The sequence below is a fragment of the Ipomoea triloba genome, chromosome 13 (assembly GCF_003576645.1).
Source record: "Ipomoea triloba cultivar NCNSP0323 chromosome 13, ASM357664v1".
Lineage (NCBI taxonomy): Eukaryota > Viridiplantae > Streptophyta > Magnoliopsida > Solanales > Convolvulaceae > Ipomoea > Ipomoea triloba.
Window position 1 is genome coordinate 24,480,676 of NC_044928.1, and position 24,345 is coordinate 24,505,020.

At 34.5% G+C, this 24,345-nt stretch overlaps 5 protein-coding genes across 7 annotated transcripts; all 5 read left to right on the top strand.

Annotated features, from left to right (window-relative positions):
• The first annotated feature begins 1,293 nt into the window (after nt 1–1,293).
• Nucleotides 1,294–6,111, top strand: LOC116001880 (endoribonuclease Dicer homolog 2-like). The gene is made up of 10 exons (XM_031241825.1): nt 1,294–1,335; nt 1,630–1,742; nt 2,443–2,696; nt 2,770–3,200; nt 3,288–3,391; nt 3,623–3,819; nt 4,029–4,238; nt 4,449–4,862; nt 5,069–5,347; nt 5,479–6,111. The coding sequence occupies exons 2-10, from the start codon at nt 1,640–1,642 to the stop codon at nt 5,818–5,820; spliced, it is 2,334 nt and encodes a 777-aa protein (XP_031097685.1). The 5' UTR covers nt 1,294–1,335; nt 1,630–1,639; the 3' UTR covers nt 5,821–6,111.
• Nucleotides 6,112–7,701: 1,590 nt separating this feature from the next.
• On the top strand, nt 7,702–12,096 carry LOC116002473 (endoribonuclease Dicer homolog 2-like). Of its 3 annotated transcripts, none has more exons than XM_031242618.1 (10): nt 7,702–7,868; nt 8,042–8,142; nt 8,695–8,948; nt 9,034–9,464; nt 9,550–9,650; nt 9,730–9,917; nt 10,118–10,327; nt 10,420–10,833; nt 11,013–11,291; nt 11,390–12,096. In XM_031242618.1, exons 2-10 carry the CDS (start codon nt 8,043–8,045, stop codon nt 11,726–11,728), a joined length of 2,316 nt encoding a protein of 771 aa, XP_031098478.1. In that variant the 5' UTR covers nt 7,702–7,868; nt 8,042; the 3' UTR covers nt 11,729–12,096. The 3 variants fall into 3 exon arrangements, with proteins under 3 accessions (XP_031098478.1, XP_031098479.1, XP_031098480.1); XM_031242619.1 differs by having other exon boundaries at nt 8,061–8,142; XM_031242620.1 differs by having other exon boundaries at nt 11,409–11,506.
• Nucleotides 12,097–15,751: 3,655 nt separating this feature from the next.
• Nucleotides 15,752–17,811, top strand: LOC116000935 (salicylate carboxymethyltransferase-like). The gene is made up of 4 exons (XM_031240810.1): nt 15,752–15,872; nt 16,024–16,428; nt 16,803–17,063; nt 17,215–17,811. Exons 1-4 carry the CDS (start codon nt 15,798–15,800, stop codon nt 17,563–17,565), a joined length of 1,092 nt encoding a protein of 363 aa, XP_031096670.1. The 5' UTR covers nt 15,752–15,797; the 3' UTR covers nt 17,566–17,811.
• Nucleotides 17,812–19,191: 1,380 nt separating this feature from the next.
• Nucleotides 19,192–20,919, top strand: LOC116000937 (putative vesicle-associated membrane protein 726). The gene is made up of 5 exons (XM_031240812.1): nt 19,192–19,381; nt 19,756–19,897; nt 19,987–20,107; nt 20,215–20,277; nt 20,755–20,919. Exons 1-5 carry the CDS (start codon nt 19,192–19,194, stop codon nt 20,896–20,898), a joined length of 660 nt encoding a protein of 219 aa, XP_031096672.1. The 3' UTR covers nt 20,899–20,919.
• A 1,522-nt stretch (nt 20,920–22,441) lies between these two features.
• Nucleotides 22,442–23,434, top strand: LOC116000938. The gene is made up of 3 exons (XM_031240813.1): nt 22,442–22,476; nt 22,849–22,961; nt 23,040–23,434. Exons 1-3 carry the CDS (start codon nt 22,459–22,461, stop codon nt 23,365–23,367), a joined length of 459 nt encoding a protein of 152 aa, XP_031096673.1. The 5' UTR covers nt 22,442–22,458; the 3' UTR covers nt 23,368–23,434.
• Nucleotides 23,435–24,345: the final 911 nt, after the last annotated feature.

Genomic DNA, 24,345 nt, shown 5'->3' on the forward strand with positions numbered 1-24,345 from the left:
TCCACTTGAAATAATAAATATACTGTATTATATACTCTGTTTACCAATGACCTTGTGGTTTAGTGGCACCCGGTTGCACTCCATGTGGAAGGGGGTGGGGGGTTTGAGTCTTAGCGGAGGTAGTTATGAAGAGATACTATATTGTAAGTTTCTAACATAGTCAGTAGTACTCAAAAAATATATATATATATATATATATATATTCTTCTAATTTTAAATTTGATTTTTTTGTTGTCAAATTAAACAAATTTTGTTTTTTTTTTGTTTAATAATATATTTAGAATTAATGTAATTTTTAAATATATAAATTTTATATATACTAATGCTAAATTTAATATTATTAACACAATTTAAATTGTAAATAATTTAAGTCAAAGTCTCTTTATTGGAACCGAACCAAACGCATACAGTTGACAAATGGATTGGAGTAATATAATTAATTAGTTAGTAACCTTTTTAATAGTATTCAAAAAAAAAAATAAAAAAGTAACCTTTTTAATACAATAGATGAACAATATATATAAGCAAAACAATTAACAAGGATGAAACGCGAAACTAGCTCCAAACAAATAAAAACCTTTAATATATAAGCAAAACAATTAACAAGAGACTAAAAAACACATGGAGCAAGTCAATTTGAGGTCAACCGTACCCATTTTTAGCAATAACAGGCTATTTGGTTGGGGGAAAACTTAGAGAAGAAATGAATTGTAATTCGGTGAAAAAAAATGGAATAGAATAAGAATTTAGATTACATTATTAAGTATGGATGAATAGAATTATTTGAAATGATAATGGGAGGAGTGATATAAATATTAAAATGTCCCTTGTAACTGTGTAATAATAATAATAATTAGGGGTAATTTAGTCATTTTCTTATTTTTTTCATTTCTAATATAACACCGAATTAGAATCCTTATAGAAAATATATAGGTGAAATTGTAATTATCTTTAACCAAACACTATAATATAAAATGCCAAGAAATTATGTTTTAAGTCTAACTACATCCAACCAAACAGCCTTTAAAATACCATTCACAGCTATACTCCATCTCCCCCATGCAAAATTGGAAACACACAATAAAAGCATAATCTGGTTTGAAGTTTCCAATTCCATTTGTCACGCGCCAAAACACTTTTTCTTTTTGCCATGACGGCAGGCACAGCAGATTAGTACAGTAGATTCATAGCTGTACTGTACTATAAAAGTTTAGAATCATCCCTTTCTTGGAACCATGATTTTCCTTACTCTGGAAGCTTTGAAACCAAAACCTTAAAAACAGAACACACCCCTCCAAGGATTCCATCTGTTCAAGAAACAAGAATCCAGTTTGGGTATCTACCTCTTCTTTTTTTTTTTTTTTTTTTTTTTTTTTTTTTTTTTTTTTTAAATTCCTAGTTGAAATCTCTGCTAAGAATTGGCATTTGGGTATTTCTGTTTGTTTTCGTTTTTATTTTTATTTAATTTTTTTAATGAATTTGTTTGGATATCTGTAATCCTTGGAACTGCGTGCGTTAGTTGACTATGTTCATAATCTATGCATTTATAGTGGGGGGATTGTTAATTAAAAAGTGACGGTTATAGTTCATTAACTTCTATCTGCATAATTATTCGTTTTTGTTTGTAAGGCAACAAAGAATGAAAGCTATATATTGTACTGGATGCAGATTGCAGAGAGTTGATATGGCCACCACTGAACCCACAGGGCTCCAATCAGATCCTCCGGCATTTCAAGAATCAGGTAATCTTAAGTCTTTGTCTCCCATTATTGCTGTTTGGGGTTCTCTTGGTAGGTCAAAGAGACTGATGATATCAACCTTTGAAAGGAAGAAATGTTTCCTATCTTTCAAATCAAAATCAGTTTGATGCTATGAAAGTACCTTTTTGTTTTGTTATGTTTTGTTGTTTTCATATATTGAATGAAGAGTTGGTTTAATTTTTGTTGGGCTGAGGCCGGTGAAGGGTCAAGTCTAACACCACGAGGTATAGGGGAATTGTTGGGCGGTGGGCAAAGTCCAGCACCCTCCTCTCGAAAGTATGGCGGTATATAAGGAAAAAAAGTTGCCATTTCGCTACTAACTTATAGTTTTTGGCATAGTGGTATTGATCCTAACTAGTGGTATCAGAACAAGGTCAAATGAAGCTCTGTATAAGAAAATAAAGTTGTGTGTGCGCTACTAGTTATAGCTTTTGATCCTAACAGTTTTTAAATAGAATTGGATTTCTAAGAACTCTGAATTTTTAAATGCAAAGGACATATAATAATTGAAATGAAGAAAATTTCTCATGAAGTTTTGACTATTAGCCAGTGCATTAGCAATTTTGTCTTTTTCTTTGCCAATCTGTGTGGTTATGTTGAGTGTTTTCAACAGTTTGTTGCCTACTGGTTTGAACAAAATGCTTATTTTTGTTAAACTTTTCATCTAATTCTCTGCATATAGGATGTCAACCGAAGTACCTCCCACCTGAATTTGTTGGTAGCAGAGACAATGGTCCTCAAACATCGTACTCTTGCTACCTCATTGAGCTTAATAAGTACTGTTATAAGAAGACTCAACTTCAAAACGTCATCCTTGCTTTGAGGACAAGGCTCGAATCTGATGACGAGAAATTGTCTTTCGAGTTGAGAGTTGATGGAGGCAGCTGGGTAGGTCAGATAGTGTACATTGGGGATGTTGGACTATCTAATGAAGAGGTGAGTAATAACTAATAATATATTGTTTAGTAGTTGAAAATGATATTCTTAAGTCGACTTTCTTGTTCTGCAGATACATAGGTGTCAGAGGTTTCAAGTAATTGTTTTTAGAGTTCTACTCGACCGTAATCTGAACAAACTAGATAAAGCATTGGGCAGGTTCAATCGTGTTGATGGTTCTGCTGTTATTGATTATCTCCTTCTTCCGTCTATCGGTCCAGTTGATAACCCGTTTATTGATTGGAAAATTATTTCATCTGCGTTATTTTCATATGCAAAACCCGAGCATAGACATTCACATTTTTGTTCTAGACATGGTTGCAGACCAATGCACACAAAGAATGGTTTGCTTTTCAGTTGCCTGTTGGAAAACTCTTTGGTATGGACACCTCATAATGGCAATCTCTATTGCGTTGTGGGCATTTTGGATAATTTGGATGGTAGCTCGAGTTTTAAGATCAGAGGGAAAGAATCCATTACATACAAAGAGTACTATAAGAAAAAGTATGTAGTTTGTAAATGTTGTTAAGTAAATTTTGAATATTTGTACAGAAAAAAGTTCTTACATCCCGAAAACACTGGTGATTGCAGGCATGGCGTTGAGTTATGCTTCGAAACAGAACCGTTTCTAAATGGTAAACACATTCCTATGGTGCAAAATTATCTTCATAGAGGTGAAGCTCGGAAGATCAGAGGTAGCTATCCTAATAATTTATTTACTTTTTTGGTTTTCCAGTACCACTGATACCAAATTGAAGCATATGCTCTACCTGAACTAAAAGCCTAAGTTGATAGTTGGACTGTACATTTATGTTTATATATTAGAAGACAGAAACCCTGTTTTTTCCTTTGTAAATAGGAATCGCATTCCAACAAACAAACTCAGTTCTGTGCTTTGTTCTTACTCATTGTATTCTTATTTGCAGAATCAAGTACTTCGTCAGTAGAATTGCCTCCGGAACTCTGTGATGTTATCATGTCACCCGTGCCAATTGCTATGCTCTATTCTTTCTCGTGTGTTCCCTCAATCATGCATCGGTTCGAGTCCTTGCTCATCGCTTCCCGCTTGAAAAAATTGTGCACGGACCACTGTGCTAAAAGTGCTGTTATTCCAACCTCTAAGGTATGCCCTTTTATTAATCTTTGGCAATGCTAGTTATGTCTGATTGTTTTAGTCATTTCCCCAAATGTCTACTGCTACATTAGATGAATATAATTCTTCTTTCGTATATAACTATGTGTATATTTATCTGGTAAGGAATTTCTATATCAATATTGCAATACTCATGAAAATTCCAAGCATTTAATATAACTCTTTACTTTTACTGATAGATTTTGGAAGCAATTACAACAAATCTGTGCCAAGAAAATTTTCATTTAGAGTCTCTAGAGACTTTAGGAGACTCTTTTCTCAAATATGCTAGCAGTCGACATGTATTCAAAACCTATCCAAATGATCCCGAGGGTGTTCTTACCGCTAAAAGAGAGAGAATGATTTCCAATTCTCTGTTATACAAGCTTGGATGTAACTGTAATATCCCGGTAAGAATTTTCTGACCCACATTCTGTCTTCTTGGTCACTACTCGATTGAGCACTAAATTCGATTCTTGCATTATTCAATTACTTTGTTGTAATTTTTTGCATCTTTAACTGTCACGTAGTACATCATCATTATTCACTTGATAATTATTGAAATTGTTGTTATTGAGCATTCTTTAACAAATTTCATTGTCATTTGCTTCGAATTGAAGGGGTTTATTCGTAATGAACAATTTGATCCTAAAACATGGGTTGTCCCGGGTGATTGTTCCATAGACAACAAACTGGATGAGGAGTGTGTATTAACTTCGGGAAAAGTCTACAGTTGGGGAAGACGAAACATGAAGAATAAAATGATTGCTGATGTAACTGAGGCACTAATAGGTGCATTTCTTAATACGGCTGGAGAAATAGCAGCTCTATCGTTTATGAAGTGGCTTGGTCTAGACATTGATCTGATCAATGTGCCCATCGTTAGGAACATCCCCGTGAACGCAGAGAAGCTGGTTGACATAAAACATTTGGAGTCTGATTCGTTGTTGAATTATACATTTCGCGATCCTTCTCTGCTTGTTGAAGCACTGACTCATGGTTCTTACGTTCTACATGGAACTCAATCGTACCAGGTAATATCTATTGTCAGTGTGGCTCTGATACCATGTTACGAAGGATAATCTAAGATTGGGTTGGTCAAACCATACTAAAAGATTGAATCCAATAAATTAGCTAGTCTAACCCATGGCCTTATAAACCCATATATTCTCTCTTATTTTTTCAATGTGGGACTATATGATTGGAAAGCATGGAGGGTTAACATTGGCTCATTGTGCAGCGTTTGGAATTTCTTGGGGACGCTGTGCTAGATTATGCCATCACCGCGCATCTCTATGACAAGTATCCCGGGCTATCCCCGGGATGCTTAACCGAGCTGAGGTCTGCATCAGTGAACAACACCTGCTATGCTCTATCCTCGGTTAAGGCCGGGCTGCATAACCATATTCTTCACTCTTCCACTGCTCTTCAGAGCCTTATAAACGACGCTGTTCAGGATATCAAGCAGTCCTCAGCCTCATCAACGTTCGGATGGGAGCTCGAGGCAAGTTTCCCAAAGGTAAGTTCTTCATATCTTCAATCTTCTGCTTGCCAATTGCCAATTTGCCAATTTGCCATACACTTCTGAGATAATTCCTTAGTGAGATGTTTAGATGTTAATTATAAGCCTCTTTTCTGGGAAAAACACAGGTTCTTGGTGATATTATAGAGTCGATAGCGGGGGCGATATATCTCGATTCTGGTCTCAAAGCAGACATAGTTTTTCAGAAAATAAGACTGCTTTTGGAGCCCATGGTTACACCAGAGTCCTTGAGACTTAATCCTGTAAAAGAGCTGACAGAACTATGCCAGAAGAGAAAGTACAGGATGGAGGCGCCCGTCGAGACTTACAAAAATGGCGAGGCGTATATCACGCTCGAGGTCGTGGCGAATGGCGCCGTTCACAGGGGCTCGTCCTCGGCTCGGAGCAAGAAGACAGCCATTAGATTGGCTTGCAAGAGTGTACTGAAGTTGCTGGAACCTGAAACCTGAGAATTTGGTCAAAAGTTTTATGATCAAGGAGTGGCTATTCCTGGGATGGGAATTGTTTTATCTTTTGTAAATGGAATTCTGCAGAATCCTTTGGTAAGGCTTTTAGGATGAGCCAAACAGAAAAAATCAATTTTGTGCCATTCATAATGATTTGTTGGCAAATTCTATTATCTATAGATATACCATTTGTATAGAAAATTTCATACGGGTACATCATTTTATTTCCTTTAGTTATGAGGAAACTGGCCAGGATTGAGTTTAATTGTTAAAGAAGGACTAAAAGTTTACCTAGCATTGTGAATTTGGTCTGAAATCATTTGGACCCTGTTACAATGAGAGCCAACACTTCCATTGGGGATTGAACGTGTGATTTCTCATTTGGGAGGGTCACAGTTATGTCGGTTAACCACAAGATCTTTGGCTGTGATTTTATTATTAATTGCATAGGATCCTGATAAAGTTGTACTCCTTATGTGATTCTTGTTTGTTAATTGCACATGAGTGACTTTAACTTAGGCATTGTAAACATATAAAAAGACACGACATGAGAGTATGCAGTGATTTTTAGGAGATTTTACCTAAGTTGTGCTTAATTAGTTGAATTTTGTGGGTTGCTACGAGAATATAATTTGTACTGTTTAATCACATATTTGCACATGAAAGTGGCATTTACATCATAAGCAATTCTCCCTAAAATTAGGAATTTGCATATTAGAATTTTCTATATTTAATTTAGTCACGGAATAATCCTTTTATTCAATGGATGCTTTTTCAATATTGTTTATTGTCATTTATTTGTCTTTCTTTCTAGTTGATATTATTATTCTCATCCTTCTTAAAATTAAAGAGTTAGATTTAGAGGACTTTTATTAGCTAATGCTTGATTTTATTAATCAAAAGATCATTCTCAGTAGATTCAACACCTTAAGAATCACCCTATGTTTTTAATATTATAATTCAATAATTCTATGCACTTGCAAAGCTTGTCAAGATTTTGGCGCCGTTGCTAAAATTGTGTGATTTTTATTGACATTGGTAAACTTTACTTTTTTAAAAAGTAGTTCATTGTATATTTTATTTTATTTCTAATTGTTTAAACTCCATTTGATCTTTTGGTTGCATGGGACCACTTATCCACTATATCAAGAAAGGTGAAATTTGCTCCTCAAACATACCTTTACTCAATATTTTGATAATAAAAAATTGATGTAGGAAGATCTAATGAAGTGATTTCAGTAGTGTTGTAATTATAATAACTCAAAGAATTACAATTCTTATAAAAATCTTTTTATAAAGCCTAATTCTAATGTTATTATTGGGGGGCCAAATAATTTTAAAATTGATAGTCAAAGTTACAAAACACACTTTCCACAGCTCCTAAAACACACCTTTGTACTAATATATATGACTTTCAAAGAGTATAACTTCCAGCCACGTGTATATTCTCTCTATTTCATTTTATCTGTCTTATTTATTATCGGTTAAACCAATTCTTTCATCTTTGTTTATTTTCTTTAGTATTATTTATTTATTTTTAAATTTGACTTTTTGTGTTTAATTGTACTTTTAGTGTTTAGTTTTTAAATATATAAATTTTGTATACTAAGACTAAATTTAATATTATAAAATATTAAATTAAAAATTATTTCACTAGTCGAGCTTCTTCAATAGGAGTAAACACAAAATGGAATAGAGAAAGTATATTTTCATTGAATATAGAAAACTGAGTGAATAGAATAGTGGTTTACTTCTTAAAAAAAAAAAAAGAAATAGTGGTTTTAAAAAAAATCAATCATTGTACGATATGTGAATGTACTATTGCTGATATGAAGTTTCCAATTCCATTGTGAAGTGCTATAAAACACTTTATCTATCTCTTTACTGAACATAATTTGTACAGCTGACTAACAATAGAGTAGCTTATTAAGTGTACAAGAAAAGCTGGGAATATTGGAATCAGGATTTTCCTTAGTCTGTAAGCTTTACAATGAAAACCTTAAACCTCTACAAAAGCATATAACTGATCAAGAAACAAGAATCCAACTTTGGTATGTATCCATTGTTGCCTATTTCTTTTCATCTAATTTTTTCCTTCCTCTAGTTGGGATCTCTGCCAAGAATTGGCCATTTGGAAAATTTCTGCCTGTTTTCTGTTTATTGTTTATTTATTTATGGATTTGTGTGGATCTATAACTTCTATGTGCATATCTATTCACCAAAGAATGAAAGATATACTACAGGATGTCTGGATGCAGAGATTTGATATGGCCACCACTGGATCCACAGGGCTCCAATCAGATCCTCCTCCATATCAAGAATTAGGTAATTTTTTTATTTTTTTTTTGGAGTTTGGGGTTCTCTTGGTAGGTTTGAGTTGTGAACAAGAGAATGATGAAACCAACTTTGCAAGGAAGGAATGTTATTTTTCTCATGTAGATAACTATTGTTTGAAGTAAAGAATGAAAAGGTTTTGAAATAGAATTGGGATTTCTAAGAACTGGGTTTTCTTAATGCAATGGACATTATATTATAATAATTGAAGTAAAGAAAAATTATTAGCAATTTAGTGTTTTTGTTTGGCAGTCTATGTGTAGTTGTTGTTGGGCGGAGGCCAGTGAAGGGCTAATAAGTTCAGCACCAGGTGGCTAGGACGATTGTTTGGCAGAGGTCTGAAGGGCCAAGTCCAGCACCCTGCCTATTGAAAATGTGGCGGTATAAGGAAATAAAGTTGCACCTTCGTTACTAGCTATAGTTCTTGGCGTGGTGTTAAGCGCTTGATCCTAACAGTTGTGTTAAGTGTTTTCAACGGTTTGTCGCCTACTTTTTGAACAAAATGTTTATTTGTTAACTTTTCATCTAATTCTTTACATATAGGATGTCAACCAAGGTACTTCCCACCTGAACTTGTTGGTACTAGAGACAATGCTCCTCAAACATTATACTCTTGCTACCTCATTGAGCTTAACCGGTTCTATTATAAGAGAACTCAGCTTCAAAACATCATCCTTGCTTTGAGGACGAGGCTCGAATCTGATGATGAGAAATTGTCTTTTGAGTTGAATGTCGAGGGAGGCAGCTGGGTAGGTGAGACAGTGTACATTGGGGATGTTGGACTATCTAACGAACAAGTGAGTAATAATATTTCATTTAGTAGTTGAAATGAAAATGATACTTTTGAGTTAGAATTCTCTGAGCATCAGACATTTTTTGCAGATACTTAGGTGTCGGAGGTTTCAAGTAACTCTTCTTAGAGTTTTATTCGAGCATAATCTGAATACACTAGACGAAGCATTGGGCGGATTAAATCTGGTTGATGGTTCTGCGGTTATTGATTATCTCCTTCTCCCATCGATGGGCCCAAATGATGTTCCAAAGATTGATTGGAACATTATTTCCTCTGTGTTATTTTCATATGAAAAACCGGAACATAGGCATTTATATTCTTGTTCTAGACATGGTTGCAGACCGATGCACACAAAGAACGATTTGCTTTTCAGTTGCCTGCTGGAAAATTCTTTGGTATGCACACCTCATACCGGTATACTCTATTGCATTACTGGCATTTCGGATAAGTTGGATGGTATGTCTATTATGAAGATGGGAGGGAGAGAATCGAGTACATACAAAGAGTATTATAAGAAAAAGTGAGTAGTTTGTAAATGTTATTTGGTAAATTTTGATTATCTGTACTGCAAAATTCTTAAATCCCGAAAACACTGCTGATTGCAGGAATGTTGAGTTATGCTTCGAAACAGAACCGCTTCTAAATGGTAAACACATTCCTAAAGTGCAAAATTATCTTAGTAGAGGTGAAGCTAGGAAAGCCAAAGGTAACAATCCTGAAATTTTTTTTTACAGTTTGTTTAAACAATTCTAATTAACAGATCCCGTTCTGTTGTTTTTTTGTAGATGCATCAGTAGAATTGCCTCCCGAACTTTGTGAGGTTATCATGTCGCCCGTGCCAATAGCTACGTTCTATTCTTTCTCATGTGTTCCCTCGATCATGCATCGATTCGAGTCCTTGCTCGTTGCTTCTTGCTTGAAAAGAATGTGCATGCACCAGTGCACTCGAAATGTTGTCGTTCCAACCTCCACGGTACGTGCTGTGCTTCTATGGAGATTGAAAGGGCGGGTGTAAATATTAGTTAGCGGGTAGTGAAGGCGCAACTTTATTTCCTTATATCGCCACATTATCGAGAGGGGTACTGGCCTTGTCCCTTCAGGCCTCCGCCCAACAATAATAATGAAATGAAAATTCCGAGCATTTAATATGACTCTATTTCTTTTTACTGTTAGATTTTGGAGGCAATCACAACAAATCTGTGCCAAGAAAAGGATTGTATGGAGTCTTTAGAGACTTTAGGGGATTCTTTTCTCAAATATGCTACCAGTCAACATCTGTTCAAAACCTATCCAAATGATCAGGAGGGGCCGCTTACTGCTAAAAGAGAGAAAATGATTTCCAATTCTCAGTTATACAAGCTTGCATATAACCGAAAGATTCCGGTGAGAATTACAACTTTATGTCATCATTATTCACTAGATATACTTATCAAATATTTTGTTCGGGTCAAAAGGCATTACGTTATCAATTGCAGGGGTTTATTCGTGATGAACAATTCGATCCTAAAACATGGGTCGGCCCGGGTGATTGTTCCTTAGACAGCAAACTGGATGAGGAGTGCGTATTAACTTCAGGAAAACTATACAGTCGGGGAAGAAGAAAGATGGATAATGAAACAATTGCTGATGTAACTGAAGCACTAATTGGTGCGTTTCTTAGTACGGCTGGAGAAATGGCAACTCTATCGTTTCTCAAGTGGCTCGGTCTAGATATTGATTTTATCAATGCCCCCATCGTTGGGAACCTTCCCGTGAATGCAGAGCAGATGGTTAACATAAAACGTTTGGAGTCTGATTCGTTGTTGAATTATACATTTCGCGATCCTTCTCTGCTTGTTGAAGCATTGACTCATGGTTCTTACATTCCACATGGAACTCAATCTTACCAGGTAATGTCCACTGCAACTAAAAGTCTAAGCTGATAGTTGGATTGCACATTTATGTTTATATATTATATACCCAACACAAGTAGCTAGTTGACATGTACTTTTGGTAGCTCAACTGTACCATTCATTAATTGCCTTTGTTCGAGATGCTCACATGAATGATTCATTGGCTTGTTGTGCAGCGTTTGGAGTTTCTTGGGGATGCTGTGCTAGATTATGCCGTCACCAGGCATTTCTATGATCAGTTTCCCGGACTATCCCCGGGATGCTTAACTGACCTGAGGTCTGGATCAGTGAACAACACCTGCTATGCTCTATCCTCAGTTAAGGCTGGGTTGCATAACTATATTCTTTTGTCTTCCACCCCTCTTCAGAGCAGTATAGCCGATTTTGTTAATAAAATCGAGCAGTCATCAGCCTCATCAACATTTGGATGGGTGCTCAAGACAAGTTTCCCAAGGGTAAGTTGTTCATATCTTCTGCTTTCTGAGATAATTCCTTAGTTAGATGTTTAGATGTTCATTAAAAAGCTTCTTCTTTTTTTCGGGGAATAACACAGGTTGTTGCTGATATTATAGAGTCTATAGCGGGGGCAATATATCTCGATTCGGGTTTCAAAACAGACATAGTTTTCGAGAAAATAAGACCGCTTTTGGAGCCCATGGTTACACCAGAGTCCCTGAGACCTAACCCTGTAAAAGAGCTGACCGAGCTATGCCAAAAGAGGAAGTACAGGATGAAGGAGCCTGTTGTGGTTCGCAAAGATGGCGAGGCGTGTACGACAATTGAGGTCGTGGCTAATGGCGGGGTTCACAGTTGCTCGTCCTCTGCTCGCAATCAAAAGACTGCCAAGAGATTGGCTTGCAAGAGAATGCTGGAGTTGCTGGAATCTGTCTGAAACCTGCTCCTGAGAATTTATTTGATCAAATCTTTATGGTCAAGCTAAGGAGTAGCAATTCCTTCCTGGGAATTTGGAAATGGAATACTGCAGAATCTTTATATGCCACTTGGCAAGCTCATTGGACATAGAAATGTCACGAGATATATGAAAAATGATAGTTTTTAAAAGTAGAAAAAAAGTAATTGGATATATAATTTTTAATTTCATAAATAACTAAATTATATTGTAAGCAGTCAAAAACCTTGTGCTCTAGTGGCACCCGGTTGCATTCCAAATCGGAGGAGGTGGGTTCGTTCCTCAATAGAGGGCTCTTTGTGTTTCATTTGATTGAGAAAGTAGCTATGAAAAAATATTACATTGTAACAGAGTCAATAGTACTAAAAAAAAAAAAAACGAAATGGTGGTTAATTAATCTTTTACAGAAATACACAAATTTTCCTCAAATTTATCAACTCATAATAACAACGTCAACTTAATTTTGTATTTTATTTTAGAATTATTATTTACTATTTTTTAATTAATAAGCTCTAAACAAACACACACATATATAGGGCCAAGTTCCAGTGCGACTAGGATTTAACGTGCAGTCGATACGGCCTCACCATTAGGTATGCAAAAACGCACTAATAGTGTTAGGAAACGCACAACAATGAAATGCACCACACACCCAAAAAAAATGCATCATACCTCACCACACATAATTCTATGTGCGGCCGCACCACTATGTATACAGATATACACCACTCAATGTTAGAAAATGCACTACACAAATATGCACGGTTAGGTACACATCACCAAAAAGCACACCAAATATGCAAATATACACCACACACTGTTAGAAAATGCACCATTAGGAGCAGAGGAGTTATGGTGCATTATTTTGGGTGTGATGTGTTTTTTGGTGTTTTTATGTATTTTCATTGTGGTGCATTTTCTAACCTTGAGTGGTGTATATTTGTACATAGTGGTCTATCTATTTCGCACCAACTGCATGGGAAGGCGCAGCCATATTTGAATAAAAATATATATTCATGGCCATTTGGCAGGACGGGCCAAAAAGTGCACTAATTTGACAAGTCACAGAACTTAAATCCCGTACAGTCTTTTTTGCGGGGTGGACCGGGGTGGAATATACTAAACCTGTTTTCACATCTCTATTTCATAAATCAAATCGTAATTTTTTCTAACAAAAAGAAATTAACAAATTACAAGTGAAAGAGAACATAAATCCATAAATACCCGCAGCCATCGAATTCTTTGGAAAATTCCAAATCGTATACCAGTTACCTTAAAATTTCGTTGGCAAAATTTTAAGAATCGAGTTTAGCATCTTAAAATTAGTATCAAATAAGCCAAAGGTTTAAAATCTCATTAAAAACATAATGCGTAATTGTGAATTCGGTAGCTTTTGGTTAAATTAACAAATTTCTCCACCAAATGACAAAAGCATATCAATATAATCAATTCTTACAAAAGAAGTGTCAAACAATCCAAAACGTCAGAATGGAAAATTGAGAAGCAGATAAGGACTTATGGCTCAAGAAGTCAAGGTATTCGTAGTTTCCTATGTCTATTATTCTTTGATTCGAAACCTCCAAGTTTGAATTTGACCTAGTTTCTAGACGGAATGACCCTTTTCCCATCTCAGTTAAATAGTTCGTATGAGCAAAAGACCTTGTGGTCAAGTGGCATTCGGTATCCCGATTAACACTCTTACATGGATTATGGGAGTGGGTTCGCCTCTTAGTGGAGGCAACTGTTGACTTGTTGTGCTTCAATAGGTTGAGAAACCGATACTACATTGACTTACTTATTCTCCACTGGGTGTGTTTAAAAATTAAAAAAAAAAATTTAGAAAATATTTTCTGTAAAATGAGTCAATTTTTAGAAAATATTTTTTTTCGTATTTGATTATATTCTAAAAAATTGTCCTAGACTTAGAAAATGACGGAAGTTATTTTCTTAAATTAGAAGTTAATACCGCATCCACTGAGACTTAATCTCATAATCTCTTATTTGAAAAAGTCACTACATGCCACTTGACCACAAGGTCATTGGATATGAAATGACATATGAGATACACCAAAATGATAATTTTTAAAAATAGAAAAAAATTAATTGGATATATAATTTTTAATTTCGCAAATAATTAAAATTATATTGTAAGCAGTGTCGTGCAGCTGATGGTCGACCTATGGTTGCTGTGAGCTGGAAATGGTGGTTAATTAATCTTTTACAGAAATACACAAATTTTCCTCAAATTTATCAACTCATAATAACAACGTCAACTTAATTTTGTGTTTTATTTTAGAATTATTATTTACTATTTTTTAATTAATAAAGCTCTAAACAAACACAAACACATATATATAGGGCCAAGTTCTAGTATGGCTAGGGTTTAACATGCAGTCGATACAGTCTCACCATTAGGTATGCAAAAATGCGCCAATAGTATTAGAAAACACACAACAATGAAATGCACCAACGCACCACAAAATGCACCACACACCAAAAAGATGTATCATACCTCACCACACCTAATTGTGTGTTTCAAACACTATGTGGTGCGTTTATGCGTACCTAATTGTGCTTTTTAGTGCATTTCTTTGTTGTGCATTTTCTAATATTATTGGTGCATTTTTTGCATACTTAATGGTGCAGGCGCACCGCATTTGGTGCATCTACAAAACGCACCACAAAAAAAAAAAAACAAAAACAAAAACAAAACAAAACAAAACAAAACAAAAAAAATCATACCTTACCACATCTAATTGAGTTTCAAACACTTGTTGATGCACTTATACGTACCTAATGGTACGTTTTGAGGTGCATTTCTTTGTTGTGCGTTTCATAACAGTATTGGTACGTTTTCGCATACCTAATGGTGCGATCACACGGACCGCATTTGAGCTGATATATATATATATATATATATATATATATATATATGTATATATATATATATATATATACCACACTTGTGTAAGACCGGTCCCACAAGTCAATATTTATATTGAAAAATATGATATTAATTATGAATAAAGTGTTTGTTACTATGGAAGAAAATGTAATATTTTTTAGCACAAATATAACACTTTTACATTTTGGTGTAAAACAGTAAAATCATTACATTTTTCGTCAAAATTATTAAATTTTTGGTTATAAGTAATGTTGGCAAGTGTCTATTGTTTATAAGGGAAAATATAATATTTCTACATCTAAATATAAGGCCGGGTATTACATTTTTCTTCAAAAGTATTACATTTTTCATATAAGTAATAAACATTTTATTCTTTATTAGTATTACATTTTCAGTATAAGTATTACGTATGATCTTGACCTAACCCTGCATCTCACAAACAAAGATTCGTGAGACGTCTTCAGACAAGTTTTGATGTAATTTAAAATATAATCTCCTAAAGACGTTAATATCACATTATTCCATAACATTAAATAAACACGAGATATTATATTCTTGTAAACCTATTACTTTTTTTTAAAAAAAAATAATTTTTTTAAAGATTTTAAAAAATAATTTTATTATTTAAGATAATATTATATTCTAACTTGAAAACTACACTGAATATTTTTCTAAATATAAATGCATGAAGACCAAGAACAAATCTAGAAAGTCTACGTATACATTGAACCAGAAATATGACAAAAGCTGGCTTGTAGTCTAGTGGGAAGTAAAATATAAATAAACAAGTAAAGAAAGTTGGCTGGCGTGAGTTGCCCCCTTTGACCGCAGTCATTTTTTATTATTAGTTATTACAGCTTTTTATTATTATTATTATTGTTGACTTCAAAATCAATGATATTTTATACGGATTATCTAAATTACACAAAGTTATGTTTCATAATTAACGTAACTACTCCGTAGAAACTAGAAAGCAAGCATATAGAATATATTCTGAGAGAGGATAAGTCAAATTCAAATAAAAAATTCTTATTACAGCTGTTCACATACTACTATAAATGGTACCTGTAACAAGAGAAACAAATAGGCAAACACACAACACATACACATAGAGATAGAAAGAGAGATATATACAGAGAGAGAGAGATGGAAGTTGTTCAAGTGCTTCACATGAATGCAGGAAGTGGAGACGTCAGTTATGCCAACAATTCCCAATTCCAGGTAGGGGTGTGCACAATTCGGTTAAAAATTTGTTAGCATATTGAATCGAAAAATTTCGAATAACTGTTTTCTAACAGAAATATTTTGGTTCAGATAATGGTTGAAGATTTTAATTGATGGGAATATTTAATTTACTGATTTGAACATACAGGAAAAGGCCATAGTTATGGCAAAGAAAATAACAGAAGAAGCCATAACAGATGTGTATAAAAGCCTTTGCCCTAAAACAGTATACATAGCGGACTTGGGGTGTTCCTCCGGGCCAAACACGTTGATGGAAGCCGGCGAGTTAGTGAAAGCGTTCGACAAAGCGCGTAGAAAGATGGGACACCAGTCGCCGGAATATGCTGTATACTTGAATGATCTTCCCGGCAATGATTTCAATTCCACTTTCCGGTCACTGCCGCAGCACCAAGAAGATTTCAAGAAAGAAATGGGGGAAGAGTTTGGGCCGTGCTTCTTCGCCGGAGTTGCGGGTTCGTTCTACGGAAGGCTTTTTCCGGCCAACTCTCTGCATTTTGTTCATTCATCTATTAGTCTTCATTGGCTGTCTCAGGTATATATGTTTTCCTTATAGCATGGTACACATCATTAATTAATTATCAAATGAAATTGCCATTTTTTATAGCACTACTAACTCTGTTATAGTGTAGTATCTATTCATAACTACTTTCTCGACTTACTAAAGCACAAAGACTCAATGTTGCTCCCACTAGGATTCAAACACATGGACTTCCGATATAATAAAACAATTTCATGACACTAGATCACAAGGGGTTATTGGCTAAAATTGTCCATTAATTGGATTTATTTATTTTTTTATTTTTTTATAAAAATTGTGCCGAATTATTTATTTTTTGAAATCTTGTACTATATATATATATATATAATTGCCTTAGTTATTTATTAGATTAATTGATTATCGATCAGGTACCTAAAGGATTAGAGGAGAACAAAGGCAACATTCGTGTTGCAGCTTCGAGCCCACTTAGTGTGGTAAAGGCATACCATGAGCAATTCGAGTGTGATTTTTCAACTTTCTTAAAGTGTCGTGGAAAAGAATTGGTGACCGGTGGTCGAATGGTATTATATTTTCTTGGAAGAAGATGCGAAGACCACGTTTCTAGTTACAATAATGTTCTCAACACTTGGGAATTTTTAGCCAAGGCCCTCAATGATCTTAGTGCAGAGGTAAGCAGTAAATTTTTCTAATTCATTTTTTAGTATCATAATAATTAATATAATGTTGAGCATATAATATATAAACATAAATGTGCAATCCAACTATCAGTTTAAACTTTTAGTAATTACTGAAACATTAACTATGTTATGATGAATGCAGGGAGTACTAGAAGCGGAAAAAGTGAATTCATTCAACCTTCCTATGTACAGAGCATCTCCGAATGAAGTGAAAATGGTGGTTGAAAAGGAAGGGTCATTCTCTATTGAATATTTGGACAATTTCATGTATGATCTTGAAAATGAAAAACACGTTAAGGACCCTGGAAACTTCGTTGTCAATAGTTTCAGAGCCGTGTTTGAGCCCATAGTTGCTGGCCACTTTGGTGAAGGAATCACTGAGGAGATTTTCAAGAGGCAAAAGACCTTGATTTTAGAGTCCATTCATGAATTAGACAAGGTGGAATTCTTTAATGTTGTCTCCATGACTAAGAAAGAAGTAATTTTTTTTTGAATACAACTGACTCTATTACATTGTAGTATCTGTTCATCTATACTTTTCTCAGCCTGTTGAAGCACAAAAAGTCAATTTCAATATCTCCTACACTGAGACTTGAACTCATGACCTTTCACTTAAGGGAGACCACTACATGTCATTTAAGTACAAGGTGCTTAGCGACTAAGAATTAATTATATATTCATTATTCTTTCTATTTTTTCCCTGTACTCACTATCCCAGCTAGCCCTAGAGTAATGAAAAGGGGATGAATAAACAATGTCTTTTTTTTTTTTTTTTTTTAACGAGTTTAATGTAATACAATGATGTTCTAATATTATGATAATATAAAAGTAAAGTGTTTGTTTCTTCTCATGTTAATTTTTACAAGTGATGTTACCAAGCCAGCATATTATGGTTGTTACGTTTTTGTGATTATGATGATACTATTATTAAATTTGTGTTTATCATATGATCACCTCAACTAACTCACCCCTGTTACCATTTACCACACAACAATAATCCCCCTCTAACATACCAACAAACCACCATATATATATCTAACTAACTATTATTGTAATTTGTAAACCATATAAACACTCCATTTGAGCTAATCCAAGCTTCTTCGTAATGCCTGCACTTCAAGAATCAGTCACCTTTAGAATTAATCCAACCAAGTCCGCAATGTTAGGAATTATGTTTAGGTAGATTTTGATGATGTTAATTAAGTATTGCAAAGTTAGACATTTTAGAACCCCCAATCAATATGTAAATTTCTACCTTTAGAAGATAAGTAAATGTCAAAATATGACTTAAATTACTTTGCTAAATCTAGCTAGTTGAATGACAGACGGTAGAGACACTTTAATAGACCTCCAAACGGCAGACTTACGAACAACGATAGAGTCAGGAATATAGAGTCCTAATATAGTATCAGCAAATGCAATACTAAATCAGGAATAAAATGTTGAAAATATAATACTTTTCAGGAAAAAATTTAATATTTTTACATTTTGATGTAAAAGTATTACATTTTCCCTTACAAGTGCAACATTACACTTTATTATGTTTTTTTATAAGTAACAAATATTTTATTACTAATTTAGTATTACACTTACTAGCATTTGCATATTGACCCGATCCGACTCGTCTCACAAATAATGATCCGCGGGACGGTCTTAAATAAGTATTTATTTATAACTTTACATCATCACTTCAAGAACTACGTAGGTGTCTTGCTATCTATTTTTTTAATGGTTGATTAATGTTGGTAAGGGTAATTAATTTATACAAAACTTGCAAGCTATTTTTTTTTTCTTTTAACAATCATAGTGTTTCATAGATGTCATTAGATTTATAATATTTAAACAAAAAAATATAAATAGTTTTTAAAACATTGAAGTAAATACATTATATATAAACATCTATATATGTTCGCTGCGGTGTTTGCATGGGCGCTTAGCTTCTGCATTATATTTCCGATCCATTTGCCAAGGAAACATTTTAGGCATAAACTCGATCCCCTCGTTTCCCTCTCTCTGTTCTGATCTCTTCTCGTTTTGGGTAAGGTTGTAGTTTGGTCGATCCTCGTAAAACAAACAAACGTACCATCGAATTGAAAAACGTAGGAAATAGATCGAAATTATGGGACAGCAGACGTTGATCTACAGCTTCGTGGCGCGCGGGACGGTGATCCTAGCGGAGCACACGGAGTTCACCGGAAACTTCACCGGCGTCGCCGCCCAATGCCTCCAGAAACTCCCGGAGTCAAGCAACAGGTTCAGCTACAATTGCGATGGCCACACCTTCAATTACCTCGTCGATAACGGTTTCAGTATGTCTCATCTTCCTTAATTTGCATTTTCCTCTGTTTTTTTTTTTTAAATGTGAAATAATGCGAAAGAATTGAAGCGTATTAATTGGGTTTCGATCAATTGAAGGATGGATCTGTGTTTGAATAATAATGTAATTGTAACCTAGCTTCTATCTACAAACTTGTAACAACAAGGTCACGAGTTCGAATCTCAGCCTTCTTGGTTTGAGCGGATCAGCTAAAGGTAACATAAGTTGGTTTATCTCTTTGTGATTACAAGGCAGAATTTACGCAATGTACACCATCCGAAAACCTAATAATAGATCGCTTTCACATTACCAAGCCAACAGTCTGACCACTGAGCTTTGATGTTTTTGAATTGATCTGATGTGCAGCCTACTGTATTGTTGCTGCTGAATCTGCTGGAAGGAACCTCCCTATTGGGTTCTTAGAGCGTGTGAAGGATGATTTTTACAAGAAATATGGTAAAGGGAAAGGCGCTACTGCAGCTGCCAATAGCCTCAAAAAGGAATATGGGTACCTTCCATCCCTTTCTCTTCATTTTACTTCTCTGATCTTTGCTTTTCTCACCTTACTTTAATTAAATTTTCCACTCTCTACGACAGACCAAAACTGAAAGAACACATGAGGTATTGCGCTGAACATCCAGATGAAATCGACAAGCTTGCTAAGGTCAAGGCTCAGGTTAATGAAGTCAAGGGAGTGATGATGGAAAATATTGAAAAGGTAATTTCATTTAAGGAAACTTTTTACTAATTAATTAAGGTTCTGTGGAAGATTATTATGCATAGATAGATATGCTGCTTATCACATTTTTATCTGGTGCTCATCAGGTTCTTGACCGTGGTGAGAAGATTGAGCTTTTAGTAGACAAAACAGATGACCTTCGGTCACAGGTTAGTTTATGCAGCCTGCATATATATATACGTTGTACCATTAAATTAGTAAACCCAGCCCGTGAGACTAGCTCAGTTAGTTTGACTGATCACCTTAAAGTTTTACTCTACCTCTAATGTGAGGTGTTCAATTCGAATCTCACTGGAAACCTGAGGGTCATTGAGAGACCTAGAACTCTTGCTCCAGTTGCAATGTGAATCCCACTGAAAACCTGGAGAGCCATTGAAAGACCTAGACCCGAACTGCAGTGTAGGAGATTTGAATTCTACTTGAAACCTGGGGGTTATTGGGAAACCTAAACCCCAACTATAGTGTGGAGGATTTGAATCACACTGGAAACCTGGGGGTTATTGGGAGATCTATAGATACCTTGTGGGCAAGCACATAGTGTACCGATCAGTCTAGCGTAAGTTGGGAAACCTGATGTATGAATACTATGAATGTTAGTTTGTGTACACTTTGATGTGTGCATGCAGGCACAGGATTTCCGGAAGCAAGGGACAAAGATTAAGAAGAAGATGTGGTTCGAAAATATGAAGATAAAGTTGATTGTGGGCTGTATCATTGCAATCTTGATTCTTGTGATCATTCTGGCTATCTGTCCTCATTTCAAGTGCTGATGCATGGCATCCATTGCTGCAGTTCAATTCCCTCGTGGTTGAAGCAGCTGGATGGACAGTTTTATTATTGTAGTGTTTTTTTGCACACGGATCAGATATGGTGCTATTCTTTAGCACAGAAGAGGTAGTAGGCATATATCATCATAAATAATTCTTCTTTAGGAGGAGTTTGCGTTATATACGTTTTAAGGATAGCAATTAAGTTGTTTCAATTCCTTGAATATAATGATGTTTTGTTGTATTCATGACATTATAAGAAGCCTTATGAAATGTATAGTGTGTATCTTGTGAAATGATGGTGATCCATTTTCCATTACTGGTTCCAGATTTGCATTATTATATTAACCCCTCAGAATTAATCCCATTTCACTTTAAGATTATGCAATTTATTCCCAATTGAATTTATTATATGATCCAAATGCCATTTCACTGGTACAAAACATGTCATTTGCGCCGGTTATAAGAAGCAATAAGGGTCTGTTGTACAACAAAAGCCTATGAACCAGAAACTAATAGTCATGACTTTAGGCGTCATATTTCAAAATTTGCAATCTCTCGAAAATTAAAAATCTCTCAATATATATCACATATTTGGTCCTGAAGATTTAATGTTAGGACACTTCAAAAAAAAAATAATAATAATAATTTGTTCAATTGGTAGTCCATATTATCAGCAGTAATAAGCCTTTTTCCTCTCGTATAGGCAAAACTGTAACCTTGAGACTTAATCGCACTCTAAAACTATGTAATTTGATTAAAATTTTATGTGATCCAATTGCCAACAATAATGAGCTAAAATCACTATAGTATAGAGTCTCATGGTCTAAATTAATTTTTAAAATTCAGCTAAGAGTAATGTTATACGTATTTCAAGAGTAATAATTTCACCCAATATAATGTATTATAACTACTAACTAATTGTTTAACCAAAGGACTTGTGACTTAACAATCAGTTGATCACAACACATAATATAATATTGAGGGGGAATAAATTAAACTCCAACTAATAAATAACTATGAAACTTTGTAGCACCCATCATAAGCTAGTAACAATATTGTTTTATAACAATTTTTTGTATAAACAGTTACTCACAAAAGCTAACAAACAAACATCTGGAACCTCGTAATAGGTGGTCGAGTGGTAGAGCATGATATTCATGGAAAAAAGTTACGATAACTTTCGGTTAAACTCGTCGCACAATATATATCTCTTAATGCAATTTACCTTTTTTACGTAGTTTGCGAATTATTACACGAGAGCGAGTTTTATTCAATACACACTTTAATTATGGCTAATTTCCTTTTTCACCCAACAAACAAAGATTGAATCATAGGATCCACCATAATTTAAGGAGAAATGTTCAAAAAAATTAGTTAGAAAAACTCCCTTCTCCACAAAATGCACACTCTAGTCTCAACCCATTAAATTTGCCATGCAAGTATGCATACCTGTCTTTAATCCCATGCTTTTAGGCCTCTCCCACTCCCCTATAAATATTCAACCAACTCCCTTCTCCTTATAATTACACAGAAAACAAAAAAAGTTTCAATTTGAAAAGCATGGCTTTTGCCGCTATGGTTAGTTAACTCAAATGCATTTATTTTAGATGCAGAAAATTTGTTTGATTTGATGTTTTCGTAAAGAAATTCAATTGTAAATATGAATATGATGAATTGAGATAGATGCGTATTTGAATTGTGATTGCAGAAGCAGTGGAGATCTTTAGATGAAGAAAAATTGTTTCATTTGATGTTTTTGTAAAGACATTCAATTGTAAATATGAATATGATCAAATTGAGATAGATGCGTTTCTGAACTGTGATTGCAGAAGCAGTGGAGATCTTTAGATGAAGAAAAATTGTTTGATTTGATGTTTTTGTAAAGACATTCAATTGTAAATATGAATATGATGAAATTGAGATAGATGCGTTTTTGAATTGTGATTGCAGAAGCAGTGGAGATCTTTGATGAATGCCGGCGCCACCGCCGCCGCCGCCGCCGGCGGCGGGAAGCGACAGTTTGCGTCTTCCGCCGCCTCCCAACATGACAAGCCGAAATCATGGTATATCTTTCGCGATTTAGTAACGTTCTCATAAACCTAACTTTAGCGATTTGAAAAATTTGTTTTCGATTTATTGAGGTACTCGTCGGGAGATGCGATACCGATTTGGCTGCTGGCCGGATTCACGACGGCGGCGTTAGGTATGGCCGTTCACACGGCGAAAAATCAGCTGATTCACGCGCCGTCGGTGTCGGTGAAGAAGTCTACGAGAGAGAATCTGATCGAAGTGGATGATCCCCAAACGGCGGTGAATGGCGCTGACAAATTCGTGAACAAATCTTTCCTGAGAAAGGTTAGCCGGATCCAGGACCCGGAAACCCGAGTTCTGCAGGACCCTACCCGCCCTGATCCTTTCACCATTCCACGCAAGTACGAGTCTCTAGAATCTGCTGGGGTTCGCAAGTGAGCTGATGATGATGAAGATGAAGATCAGAGGCCCATCGTATCAAACAAGCTTCGCAAATTTTGCAATGAAGGAGGAAAACGTTGTATATTTATCAACCTTTAATGCTTTTATTTATTTATTTATTTATTTATTTATTGTATATAGAAAAATAGAAAATAAGCTACAATTGTAGTAGAATATATTATTATTGTTTTTTTTTTTTTTTTTTTTTTTAAATTCTTTGATTGAGCTAGTTTAGGAAGTATTGCGCATTGTTATTTGTTAGTGATTGAATAATTTATAAATAAAATTTTCTTTAGTATTGTTTTCAAAAAAATTTATGCAACTACTTACATATATACCATATCTTTGCTATTGAAGAAATTAAATTTTACGAGTAATATTTTATTACTATCAAATATCTTGTGATCATATGACATTAAACGGAAATTTAAATATAAACTTGCTACCAAATACTATACATATGTTAGATTGTAGTTACGAACAAAATATTTTATTACTATTATCATTTAAACTTGTTGATTGATTTTTCATACAAAACTTGTAATATCATCTTTAGTATTTTTTTATTAAATTTTTAAATAAAATTTTAATAAATTTATTACAAAATAAAATAATTTTTATTAAAAAATAATGAAAAATAAAAATAGGAGTATATTAATTATTTTTAGTTAAAATTTAAAAATGAAGGTTTAGATTAATTGAATAGTGTATAAGCGTTTACCCAAGTATGAAATGTCAAAAACTTTAGTTGACATAACCAGATAGAATTAGTACAGTATGATATATAACTAGTATTGCATTTTATCCAAATGGTATTATATATACATAATAGAATTTGCCAACAAACCATTAGAGGAGTATATTGGCACAGAACTGCATTTTTTTCTGTTTGGCTCATCCTAAAAGTCTTAGAAAAGATGATAAAAATACATACCTTGGTCATTTCGGAGAATACATCCGAATCTCATTTGAGAA